This window comes from Hippopotamus amphibius, chromosome 5 (assembly GCF_030028045.1).
Source record: "Hippopotamus amphibius kiboko isolate mHipAmp2 chromosome 5, mHipAmp2.hap2, whole genome shotgun sequence".
Lineage (NCBI taxonomy): Eukaryota > Metazoa > Chordata > Mammalia > Artiodactyla > Hippopotamidae > Hippopotamus > Hippopotamus amphibius.
Genome location: NC_080190.1, coordinates 61,514,277 through 61,526,514, shown reverse-complemented (window position 1 = coordinate 61,526,514; position 12,238 = coordinate 61,514,277). Strand labels below are relative to the sequence as shown.

The following is a 12,238-nucleotide window of genomic DNA, read 5'->3' as shown; positions in this document are numbered from 1 at the left end:
CATCAGGTGGCCTTGCAGGGAAAGGCCTCAGCTTCTGGGCAATTTTTATAGGTTTTCCAAAGCACAGGGAGTTCACCAACTAGAAGGACTTTTTATCTGCCTTTCCTTCCTGCTTAAAGACCACTCAGCACAGACACAATGGTCACTCAGTGTCACTGCCAGAGGTACAGATTGGGGCAGAGCTTGAATGGAGGGAAAGGCTTTCTCTGCTGGCCTTGCCACTGGCTTGCAGGACTTAGCCTCAGTTTCTCCATCTGTGTCAGGTAAAGAGTAAAGAGATGGGCAGCCCTTGGCAAGGGGTTAGGTCCTAGGAAATAATCAGAGAATGAGAATGAATGAATGCATTCATGTGTGGGGATCTCTTCACTATGACAGACTAAGTGACCTATCGGAGCCTTGATGGTGGCGGTGGAAGCTCCCCGGGATGAGGAGGGGCCCTTTACACCTGAGCTAACTCCACTGGGGTAGAGAAAGAGAGCATGGGGAACACAACGGCAGAAGCTAGAGCAGGTGAAGCGCGGAGGACATGGTTCGCAGCAGCAGAGGAGCGAGGAACTACCAGGAGGGAGCTCCCGGACACCGCTCCAAAACTCGTGCGAAGGTGGAGGCGCGAGGTCTCGGGCTGACCCCGCAGCCGGCGTGCCGCGCACTGGCCAGGATTCCGGGTCTCCTGCCAGCTCCGCCGGGCTCCCCATCGCCGCCTGGCGGACACGCGGCGCCCCGCTCGGGCTGCGGCGGCAGCGGGCCGGCGCGCGGAGGATCGCGCGGCAGTTCAAGAGACCGCGGGAGAGAGCCGGGGGCGCGCCGCGAGTATGGGGCGTCTGTGCCCCCAGGGGGGTCGCGCCTGGCCTGGACCTGCAGCACGTACTGCCACCCTCTCCTCACTCACCCGGCGCCCCGGAGTGACTCAGCTCCATCCCACACGTCGGGGAACGCTTTCTTCCCCCTACCCCCGGCCCCCAGCTCCGGAATTTTGCTGCCTGTGAGTAGCTTCTCCGGGAAGGAGCGCTCATTAAAATTTCAAGGCGTTGTGGGTTTGATTTTTGTTAATAAAATACCGAGAGTGGGCGTGAAGGCACGAGCGTGCCCAGTAAGTCTCCCTGCCGGTCCCAGACCTGAAATGCCAGGGCTGGGGAATTTCTAGGTCCTTCCCGCTCAAGAGGATCCCGGAAGGCAAGGTGCGGTGGCCCTGTCCGAAGACGCGAGGCAAAGGAAGGCGAAGCTTGTGGGTCGGAGTGGCCCGTGGCATGGGGCTGGTGCTGGTGAGGGGTGAGCAAGGGCCGGGTTTTCACGTCGCAAGCCGTGGACACTGGAGTCCTGGGGACTCGGGCCGCACCACCTCCTCGAATGTCCCCCCATCCCATGGCGGGGGGGGGCGGAGGGTGTCTGTCCAAGAGCCTGGGGGTGACAAGTCGCTTCATCGGCCGAAGTTCTCAATAAGCAGGCCCAGCTAGCCCAGCCCAGCCTCTCTTAGCCAGACCAGAGTGGGTGCGTCCCGGGCGCAGTGCGGGCAGGCGGCTCCCAGGTGCTGGAGGCTGCCCGCTCTGGGTAGGCGACACGGAGCCCGAGTCTTCCTCTACCGGGTGCTCTCCAGGCGGAGGCCTGGCAGCTCCCCGCGGCGTCCCGGAGGTCGCCGGGCCTGCTTTGCGCACCACCCGGGAAAAAGCCCCGCAGGCGTGAGGCTGACGCTGGGTGGAGGGTGTAAAAATCTCAGAGTCACCAACCACCGAGCAAATGGCGGCGGGGGCCGCGCGGTTGACTGACCGAGACCCGAGGCCCGAGGCCCGAGGCCCGAGGCCCGAGGCCGAGGGCGGCCTCTGCGCGCGGTGAGCTTCCTGAGGCAGCAGGGGGAGCTTGACGCCGAGGGAGGCCGGTGGCTCGGAGAACTCAGAACAGCCTGACCCCGGGGAGAGGAGAGTTCGGGTTGCGTGCTCAGCGCCGCGACTCCGGTCCCCCGGGATCCCAGGAAAGGCACGTTCTGGAGCCAGCACTCCCGCGGACCCGGCGGGGCGAGCACGCAAACAGCCAGGGACCAGGACCCAGGACTCGCGCCCGGGCCTGGAGTATGAGTGTGTGTGTGATCGCGGGTGGGGGTGGGGGCTGGGCCTTGGACCCCCACCCTGTCGGCCCCCCCCCAAAAAAAAGACCTCTTCTCTGCCTGGCTCCATGGGCGCTTCAGGCAGCTCAGTCCCGACGCTCAAGCTGGGGAGAAGGGAGCGGTGCGCACCGCGGGGATCCGCGCCGGGACGGAGGGACCCGCCGCGCCTTCGCGGAGCGGAGCTGGCAACCCAGAACGGCACCGGACAATGGGCGCCAGGACCCTAGCGAGGCCGAACTGGAAGGAGCTTCCGGGTCCCGGGCCCCGGCGCGCTCTCCTGCGGCGCAGACTGGGACCGAGCACAGACTGCAGAGAAATCGGGATGCGGAAAAGCAGCCGCGGCGCCGGCCTGACGCGGGTGCCGACTCCGGAGAGAGGAAGCAGCCCCGGGGGGGAGGGGGGTGGCTGGAGGGGGTCGGCTGGTGGCCGCCTCTGGCCCTCGGCAGCCGGAAGAAGAAAAGGAAAGCAAACTCACTTTCCCCTGAGGGACCAGAGGGCTCCGGCGCGTTCTCCTCTCTAGGCCTGGGAAACAGGTTCCCAAGCGCCCTCCGACCCCGAATCGATCCCGGCTGCCTGCCCGGAACGGGGGATGCTTGGAAACCGAAGGGAGGGACGGCGGGTAGCGGCACCTCCCCCGGGCCGAGGCCGGGCGGGCGAGTCCCGACCTGGCGCCGCTCTCTGCACAAAACGAAACCCAAACTCCCAAAAATCTCCAGAGGGAAATTTTTTTAAATCCTTTTTTTTTCTTTCACTTTTAACAAACCAGCTGCCGGGAGAAAAATTAAAAACGGAATTAGCGATCGCTAAGGACACTATCTTTCCAAATTGTGAAACCCCCTTTAAAAATATTTTCCCCAAGGCCGACCCCACGACTGGTCAGCCCTTCTGAAGCCTTTGCCTCGTCCTGAAAATCACAACAAAACAATCGGAAATGCGGCCACGGTCCGGGCAAGGAGTAGCCATGAGGCCCAGGGAACCCACTGCGGCCGAAACTGCCATGCTCTTCTTTCTCTTTAACCAAAAATAAAAAAGATAAGAAGAAGAAGTAAAACCTTTTAATACATCAAATATACGGAATTTTAATCTTTAAAGCGATACATTGTCTATTATTTTAGTACATGACGTAAACCTTACTTGTCCCCTTCTCAGCGGGTGGACTTAAAAATTAAAAATAGTTAAGTGTTCCTTTTAAAGAACAAAATAAGGCAAATGAGGTTTTGGAATAGAATTGTTTTTCCTTTTTTTTTTTGTTTTCTTCCAGAATACATACAAAAAAATACCCATTCTCTTTCGATGGTATACACCTTAAAAATAATTGCAATTTGAAATCAGAGCTGACAAATTGTGACTTGTTTTGTTTTCTTTTTTCATTTTTTGTAACAAACATGCATGTAAATTTGTTTCAATCAGACATTAAATAAGAACGTACAATACAATCATAGCAATTTTAAAGTAACATTAAAGAGAAGACCTCTAGTTCTGTGGCGGTTTTGTATTTATTTATAATCTACAAGGGACGGGAGGGTTTGTTTTCCACATTTTTACCCTCAAGTTTTAATTTTTCCCCCTCTTCCTCTTTACCTACGGAGCTCAAACTAAGTAATGCACTTTTGAACCACGGGTCCGCTTGGAGCTAACATAAATAAATACCAGTGTCCACCGATGCAGTCCTCAGATGAACACTTTCTCAATTATTTTTTCCTTCTTTTTCTATAAAAAGTCAAATGATATCTTTTCAACTTTTATAAAGTTTGGGTGGGGAGATGAGAGGTGGGGGAAAGGGGAGTTTCCCACCGGGTCTCGGTCGCTGTTTCGGGTAGATAGATACGGTATATATATTTTTTCCTTTCCTGGCCCGGGTCATCCCCACGCGCGGGTGACAGTAGCCTCTGCCCTGTACCCGTCCCTCCCTCGGCTCCTCCCCACCCCCCAGTTCTTTTCTTTCCCTCGATAGCCCTCCCGACCGCCCTCACTGGTACCCCAGCGCCGAGGCCGTGGTCAGTCTCTGTCCGTAGAGGGCGTAGGGGGAGTAGTAGGGTCCGGTGGCGGCGGGCACGGGCACGGGAGCGCCGGGGGTGGGGAGCGGGCTCTTGGAGTAGGGGTGGTAGCGGCTGCTGAGTCCCAGCGCGTGGTGGGGGCTGCGCAGCGCTAGCGTCCCGGGGCTGCCCGGAGCGCCCGACGTGGGGATGTGCATGTGGCAGGCCATGGCGGCCGCTGCGGCGCTGGCCAGAGACGAAGAGCTGGGGTAGCCCGACAGCAGTTTGTCTGTCCCGGGGAAGGCCGTGTGGGTCCGCAAGTGGCTCAGCAGCTCTTCGGACGTCGCGAAGCGCTTGTCGCAAGGCCCGTTGGCCGACACCCAGTTGCAGATGTGGGGGAGTGGGTCGTTAGGGAGCATGAAGCCGTAGGGGTAGAGGGGGTGGCCGGCCAGAGAGGGCGGTGTGGCGCCGGCAGCCGCGGCAGCGGTTAGCGAAGAGTGCACGCCGTGCAGCGGGTGCGTGGGGTACACCAGCGGGTATCCGGACTTGAGGGCCGCGGCCGCCGCGGCGGGGTCGTGAGCGCACGACGCGCTGGCTGCCGCCGCCCCGGCCAAGTGGCTGGCGCAATGGTAGCTGAGGCAGTACGGGTCCCGGCACAAACTGGCTGTCATCACGGACGGCGGCGATGCTCCAGCCAAGGGGCTCGAGCCGGCGGGCTTACTGCAGCCCAGAGAGCCCGCCGCGGCCGCCGCCAGCTGCGCCCCCACCAGGCTGCCCGGCTTGGTGGGGTCGAGCGCCACGCCGTGTGGCAGGAACTGGGGTGGGTAGCCGGCGTAGGCCCCAGCCAGGCTGCCTGGGTAGGTCATGCCCGCGGGAGGCAGCGGGAACACTGTCTGGCCCGGCTTGTAGGGCGACACGGGCGCCACCAGCCCAGAGCCCAACACCGAGGAGGAGGTGGGCGCGCTGGGGCCGGAGCCGGAGCCGGAGCCCGATGAGCCGCCGCAGTCCGAGCCTAGAGCCTTGCCCCCGGGGCCCCCATCTGGGTGCTGGTTCACGTCCACATTAATCCCGCCGCCGCAGCTAATCCGGCCGTGCGCCAGCCCCGTGGGTCCCCCTTCGGCCGAGGCGCCCCCGGAGCCCTTGCTGCCGCCGCCGCCGCCGCCCGCCTCGGGGTCCTTCTTGTCGTCCTTGCCCTCCGGGCCGCCCCCGGCCGAAGGCAGCATGCCTCCTGGCGAGCAGGCCGAGGCGCTGGAGCTTGGGCTGCCTGTCCTGGGCGTGAATGGCTGGCAGGTGGCGCTCGGTACCCGGAATCCGGACTTCTCCGCCGAAACCCCCCCGCCGCCACCCCCGCCGCCCCCGCCTCCACCGCCGCCGCCTCCCGGCTCCTTCTTATCCGAGCCGGGTTTGGAGTACGGCTTGAAACTCGACTTGTCCTCCACGCCGATGTCGCTCAGTTTGAGGGGGCCCGACTTTGCGTCCTTGTCGCCCCCGGCGCCGCCGCCGGCACCGCCCGCGCCTCCCCCATTGGAGGCGACCGAGGAGAGTTTGGACGAGGGCGAGGGGTCGGGCTTCCCGATCTGCGAGCATGTTTGGGCCAACAGCGCCAGCGGGCTCTTCTTGGCATCAAGCTGCGGGGTCAGACGCGGGGTGGGGGTGGGGGCACAAAGAAAGAAGGGGAAACCCTTTAGAATCCTGGCTTCTAGGTTTCAAATGCACCTCCGCAACGACCCGCAAAGATCCTCCCAGCCCCAAGGGGCAATTCTAGGCGACACCCCTTCTACACACACACATTCTCGCTCTTGAGAAAGGCCATAGCACCCCCCCTCCCCCGTCATCAGAATCTTTCCTGTCCTCTCTAAGCGAAAATTGGATTTAAAAAAAACAAAAAACAAAAACCTCGCCACATGTTTTGGTTTCTGATTCTTTGACCCAGAACTGTACCCCCGCAACCCACACACCCCTAATTCGAGTAAGGGCTCGGGAGGCTGGCGCCTTGGAGGCTGTGTACAAATACCAGCTTCTGGGGAGCCCGAGGACTGGGACTTTGGAACCGTATTTTCGACTCCCGGGCTGAGTGAGGGGACCTGGGTCGGGGTAGGGGCTTAATACCAAAGGGAAAAACAAGTTTTGTTTGCCTTGCCTCCGAGCATTCACACCCCATTCTGTCTTCTCTCCTCTTTCCGCCCTAGTTTTAAGGTGCGGGAGCACTGTCCCCTCCCCTCATCCCGGAGCTGAATCACTCCGATTCCCCCTTCCATTCCCCCCACCAGATCCCAAGAGAAAGATATTCCGTGGAGGGACAGCCAGGGTGGTGGTCCCAGCACGATCCGGGGATAGGGTCCTTACCTCTATGGGGCTGACGGGAGTGGAAGGCAGGGGCTGCAAATACTCGGGGTGCAAAATGTGGCCAGTCCGTGCCGTCAGCATCTTCAGCACCTTGATGGGCAGGCGGTTAGCCTGGCGGAGAGGGTCAGAGGGGGGCACGGCGTGCACAAAAGGCTTGGTGCTGCCGGCCGGGGACGAGCCTGGGCCGGGGCCGGAGCTATTTCCAGAGAGCGCGCTGGTCCAGGCAGGGTCCGCACTGCCGCCGCCGCCGCTGTGCTTACTGCTTCTTAAGGCAGAAAGCGAGGGCGCTGTGCTCATGACCCACCCGCGCGCATGGGAGCAGCGGGGGGAGGGCTCCGGGAGGCGCGGGGCGGGCTCGGGGCTGCGCGCTCGCCCGGGGAGCAGGAGCAGCAGAAGGAGGAGGAGCTGGCACGGCGGTCACGGGCGCCCAGAGCGCCTTCTCGGCGCCTGCAGCCAGAGGCGAATAATCCTGGGTGGCCCGCAGCGGAGCCGGGGCCGAGCGGGAGGAGCCGGCCCGACTGCGGGATAGCGGGGTGGCTCGCCGTGTCCGCCTCGGGCTGTGCCCCTGCGCTGCGCACTCGCGGCCCGGCGCTGGCGCCTGCGCTGCTCTCCGCGATGTGAGCCGCTGCCTGTCCAGCCGGGGCTCTGGCGAGGAAACTCACTTCAAAAGCAGCTGCACCGAGGGGGAGATTAAAGCCTTTGCCGCCTTCCAATCAAATCGGAGCCCGAGGTGATTGGAGGGTCAAGGGGATGTGACGCGTCCCGCGCCGCCGCCGCCGCCGCCGCCGCCAGGACTTTCAGCGCTGGTTTTAATGGGCAGCTCCCTCTTCGCCGCTCCCCCTGCGTGTCCCCTCCCTTGATTTAGCTTCGAGGACGAGCTGGACATTTATTCTACGTTTGCTATCTGCCGCCTCCCTCTGTTTTTCCTCCTCGTCGTCATTCCTTTCCCCAGCTGGAGAATACACTGAAACCTTCTTTTGCGGGAGGGTGTGTGTGAGAAACAGTTTGGGAGTGTTCAGGAGCGCTGGCGGGAGTCTGGACAACAGCCGGACTGTCAACTCCAGGGCCGCACAGGAGGCCCGCACACCAAATAGTCTCTCCCCCTCCTCCTCAGTAGTAACTGAAATCTCTTGCGGTGCGGCCGCCTGGGTAAGGAAAGGTGGGGAGCGGGTGTTGGAGGAAGTCCGCCCGCCCGCTTTGATTTCCCGAGATTCGGCGGCGGAGAAACCAGAAGCTAGGTGGGCAGCGGAGGCGGTGGAGGCTTGTCTTCGCTCCTTGTGCTAGGCTCCCCGCCCTTCCCGGCCACGTGACTCCCGGGGATGCGCAGATTGGGGCAGGAGCCGGGGTCACATGTTTCCTCTGTTTCACACTCAGCTCCCCCCCCCCATTCGTACTCTCTCCTGCCACCCTCTCTTCTAATGCTCCCCCCCCCACCAGTTCTTTGGGCATCGCCACCCCTCCATCAATTGTCAATGTTCCTCGACCGCAATCAATCAGTTATTTGTCAGCTCTTGTCAATCCGCCGGTGATTTATGTCAGCTTTTGTTGCTGATTACAAGGCGGGTGCGACTTGAAGGGAAAAAGAGAGGGAGAGAGAGACGGAGAGGAAGGAAGAGACTGAGGGGGGACTGGAGGAGGGGGAAAGAGGAGCAGCCTCCTGGGATGAGAGGCGGGGGCTCTTAAGAAAAAGAATGAAAGAGAAGGAAGAGGCGCTCGGTGTCAGGAAAATGAATAGTGAGAGTAAAGTGCGCAGGTGCGCCCAGGGCGCTAAGAGGGGTGCGCTGTCCTGAGGTGTGCCCCTCGCTCTTCTCGGTATGGGAGAGATACACCCTTCAACCTCTGGGGAATGTCGGTCCTCTGGGGCCGCGTAGTTCCGAGTGGCTCTGGGTATCCGAGACGGGCGGTGGCGACGTCTAACACGGGAGAGTCTCCTCACCCCCACCTCGGGCCAGGGTAGTCCCTACGGGACACGTAGCGTGCAGTCGTCAGGCTGCCCGCCTGCCGCGGACCCCACCCTCCGTAGTGCCCCGACTCTAAACTCGGAGACTTCTTTCTAAGAGCCACATCACCAACGTAACCTTGAGCTCTGGAGGTCAATGGTGGGGTACACCCGCCTCGATTCTTTGACACCCAGCCCCCCAAGTCGTGGCTAGGGCTGAGGCTGAGAAGAGGCCTGACCGTGGGGCTTCGGGGGAGATACGTTTCAGGCTCACTCAGGCCCCCTCTCCAGCCCTCCCTCACCTCGTGCAATCCTCGCAGGCTTGGTAGCAGGGGTTGCTCCGGGCTGCTAGCTCGAATTTATTGGAACACCGAGCCGGACCAGCGCGGGGACAGCGGAGGTTAGGAGTGTGAGAGAGAGGGGGTGGGAACACCGGCTCTACCAGGGAAGCGAAGCGGGACTGCCGCGTTCCCCTGGATTTGCACCGTCACTCGGGCTGTTTGGAAGGAAGAGGGGAGGCGCTGTGCGTGCCTCCGTGTACCTGGATTTGAGTGCAGAAGTGTGTAAGAATGCCTGTGCCGCTGTGTGAGGGGCTTTGGTAGCGTCCGGTGCGAGTTCGGGGGTCATCTCCAAACACTCGCAGAAATTGGGAGGGGGCGAGAGGAGGACACATCCTCTTCCTCGGAAGGACTTGGAAGACTTTGAATCTCCCCTCCCCCACTTTTCCGCCCCGGCTCTCCTTTTGTTGTCAAGTCCTTTTGATAAATGGTGGGGCTGGGAGTGCTGGGGAGCCGGGAGACAGTGTGTACCCGCGCGCGGGGCCGGGGGCCGGGCCTGGAGACCCGGTTTCCACCCGCGCTCACCCGGCCCTGAGCCCCGTATGCGCAGAAGTCGGGTCTGGGACCTGCCCTCGGCGTGCTCGCCCTCTCCTCTCTTACCACCCCATTCCTCTCTCCCTCATTTTTGTCTCTGTCTCCCACTCCGCACAGGTACCGACAACTTTCTGGGGGTGAGTTTTAGAATTTTCTCTTAGGCATTCTTTTTATGCGTTTTAATCTTATTCCTTCTTTCTTCAGGTTGGTAAACGTGATGAGATGGTAACGACTAAAAATAATTTGAAGAGGGGAGTGAGGCGGTGTGTATATGGGGAGTTTGTCGGTGTATGTGTGCGTGTGTTTAGGTGTAAAAACACACCTGCGTTCGGGGCTTTGGAGTGTCTGCCTGTGCGACAACGGAGGAAGGTGAGTCCGTGAGACGGTGGGGAGGCCACACGCGAGGTTGTGAAGGTTGTCTGAATAATCTTTGGGGAGTGAGTCCCAGGTGTCCGTGTCTGAGGACAGGACGGTTCTAAGCTGTCCCTGGAGGGCAGACACTGTGAGGCCGCCTGTATCCTGCGGGTCTGTTAGTGTATGTCTGTGTCACTGGGTGTGTGGTTGTCGAGTGTCGGCCCAGATCAGCTGTAGATCTCCCAGCTTCGCGAGCCCAGCCACGGGCCCCGTGTTGCCGCGGCCTCCCGGCAAGGCCCGGACACTGAACGCTGGGGGCGACGGCCAGAGATGGAGGTGACCGCGGGCGTCCCTCCCCCCCCACCTCACCCCTCGCCGTCCCTGCAGTCTCCGTCCTTTTCCTCTCCTGGAATTCCAGCAGCTTTCTTTTCACGCCCGGCGGCTGGGGGAACCAGAGAGTGGCCCCCGCGCCCCCCCGGAATGGGCGTGCCGCGGTGCGGTAGCACAAGCTCGCGGGCGTGCGCGGTGCAGCGCGCGCGGGTCTTAGTTCGCGTGCATTCGCTCTTAGCAAAATCCAACTCCGAAGGTCCGAGCGCACGGGGGCGCCTGGGGGTCTGCACGCCCGGGGTTTTCGGGAGGCGCCAGCATCCGAGCCTGTGCACCTCGAGGGGGAGGCCTAATCCCCGAAGGCCACGCAGGCCGTGGGGGTAAGGGAGTTATTAATTACAAGGCCTAATGCCTCCCACCCCCAGCGGCGATTGGCGTGAATGTCCTGCGGATTTTATTTGCACACAATGGAAATGATTTGTTTTCTCTAAAAAAGGAGTGGGCATGGCAGATATTTGAGGAGGGGGTGGGAGGAGAAGGAAGGGGAGAGAGCCTAAGAAAAAAGTTTGAAAATGCCTTGAACTATTCACTGTCGAGATGGCTAATCAGTATTGAGGCCGGAGGGCAGGCGGGCCGCCTTTCACCGCCGCTTCCCTTTCATCTCGGGCTCGGCGGAGGCGCTCAATTAAAAGCCTATCAGTTTGTAAGTAAATCAACGCCTATCAGAGTTGTCACATCAAACAAAACGATTATTATTGCAGCCCGCCTCCCCTATTAATCTCCCTCGAAGATAATCCGCCTGACAGGTCAGGCCCGGCGAGCTGGAAAGCCTGGCCCAGAGCGCCCAAACAGTCCCGGACTGGCGCGCGCCCCTTGGGGCACACCCTCCCCCTGTCCCGCCCCGTCTCGTGGTCCCCTGGGAGCTGGGAGAGAAAGGGCGCACTGAGGCCGCTGGACCCAGGCCCGCCCCTCCGGACTGGGAGCAGGGCCCAGATTCGCTGGGCTGGTGAGGGACGGTCCGGGGCGGCCCTCGCCTCTTCTGGGGCCGGAGAGGTACTGGGCTTGCCGTCGCCATGGCCTGGCCTGGTCCCCGGGCCTCCCCAAGGCCTGCACTCTAATCGGCTAGCCTCCCCTGGTTCTCCCCACCCCACCCCTTCTCGTTTTTGTTTCCTCTCCCGCTTCTTTCTTGGCTCCCTACTCTTTTTCTTCCTCCCCCCCATCCTTCATTTTTACATTTCCTCCTAGCCAGGGAATATTTCCTATTCTCTCTTGCTCCTCTCAGTATACTGTATATACACCACTTCAGCGCAACCACACAGAAGCCGAGCATTCTCAGGGCCCGGGTTACTTCTCTGCGGCAAGGCTGCCTCAGGAGTGTGTGCAGTTCCCAGGAACTCAGGACCAAGTCCTTCCTAATTTCTCCCCAGGCAGAGGTTCTCAGAAGCTCTGTGCTTGTTTAAAGGTTGGGTGCGTTTGGAGGGGTGAGAAAAAAAGAGACCAGGGAGGTGAGAAAAAAAGAGACCAGTGTAGTGAGATGGGTGGACGGTCGCAAGCTCCCTATTCTGGAATTAGTATTTGGTCTTGGAATTTCACAGCTGCAACGTCGCTGACCTAGTTGGTGGCGTTGCCTGGGCTTTGCAAATATGTGAGGGAGACCCACGGGGCATCTGGGCCTCAGCACTGAGTATGTGAGGGGGTGCCTAACGTTTCAGAAGTAAATACCCCCAGATAACTGCTTCTATAGCCTCAACTGGCGTTCCGACGCTCGGGTGGGGCCTGGATTCCGCACGGGTGTGAAATCGTGGCCTTCTTCCCGCTAGCCTCCAGCTTCGCACTTTGGGATGCCTCAGGACCAAGCACGACCCGCCCTTTTCTGGGCTCTTGCTCCAAGTCGATAGGCCCAAATGGGCACTGCTCGAGCCTGGTGGAGCCAGGATTGAGGAGTGTTTGAAGTGTCTGAGGGGGAGGGGCTGCCCGCAGGACCTCAGGTCCTGGTACCCTAAATGCTGGATTCAGTGCCTCGGAAAGGCTCCCTCTCAATGCATGTATGGGGGTGGGGGGGAGAACCCCCAAGGCCCCGCGGTGTTGGCTCTCCGGGCCGAGCCTCTCCCAGTAGTCAGGCCAGGATCCGAGGCAGCAGATATCCAATAGAGCCCACCTCAGAGTGCTCGGCGCCTGGAGCTGCAGAACCCGTGGCTCCTACCACACGTTCCCGAAAGCTCCCCCTTATTTGTGCGCACTTTCTACAGCAGACCTAGTAGGAATATTTATTTCCTTACCCAGAAATATTGTATCGGTGCAGTGACTCAATTATCTGCGCGTCTGC

General features: G+C 60.6%; 1 protein-coding gene across 1 annotated transcript; it reads right to left on the bottom strand.

Moving 5' to 3' along the window:
- Window positions 1-3,629: 3,629 nt before the first annotated feature.
- ZNF503 (zinc finger protein 503) lies at window positions 3,630-7,536 on the bottom strand. The gene is made up of 2 exons (XM_057735972.1): window positions 6,421-7,536; window positions 3,630-5,702 (listed from the first exon to the last, which is right to left on the bottom strand). Exons 1-2 carry the CDS (start codon window positions 6,715-6,717, stop codon window positions 4,068-4,070), a joined length of 1,932 nt encoding a protein of 643 aa, XP_057591955.1. The 5' UTR covers window positions 6,718-7,536; the 3' UTR covers window positions 3,630-4,067.
- Window positions 7,537-12,238: the final 4,702 nt, after the last annotated feature.

Bases quoted from the DNA above. Each gene is read 5' to 3' on its own strand.
- ZNF503 (XM_057735972.1), bottom strand. From the start codon at position 6,717: ATGAGCACAGCGCCCTCGCTTTCTGCCTTAAGAAGCAGTAAGCACAGC. The intron at 5,703-6,420 runs GTAAGGACCCTA...CTGACCCCGCAG, and splicing joins CTCCCGTCAGCCCCATAGAG to CTTGATGCCAAGAAGAGCCC.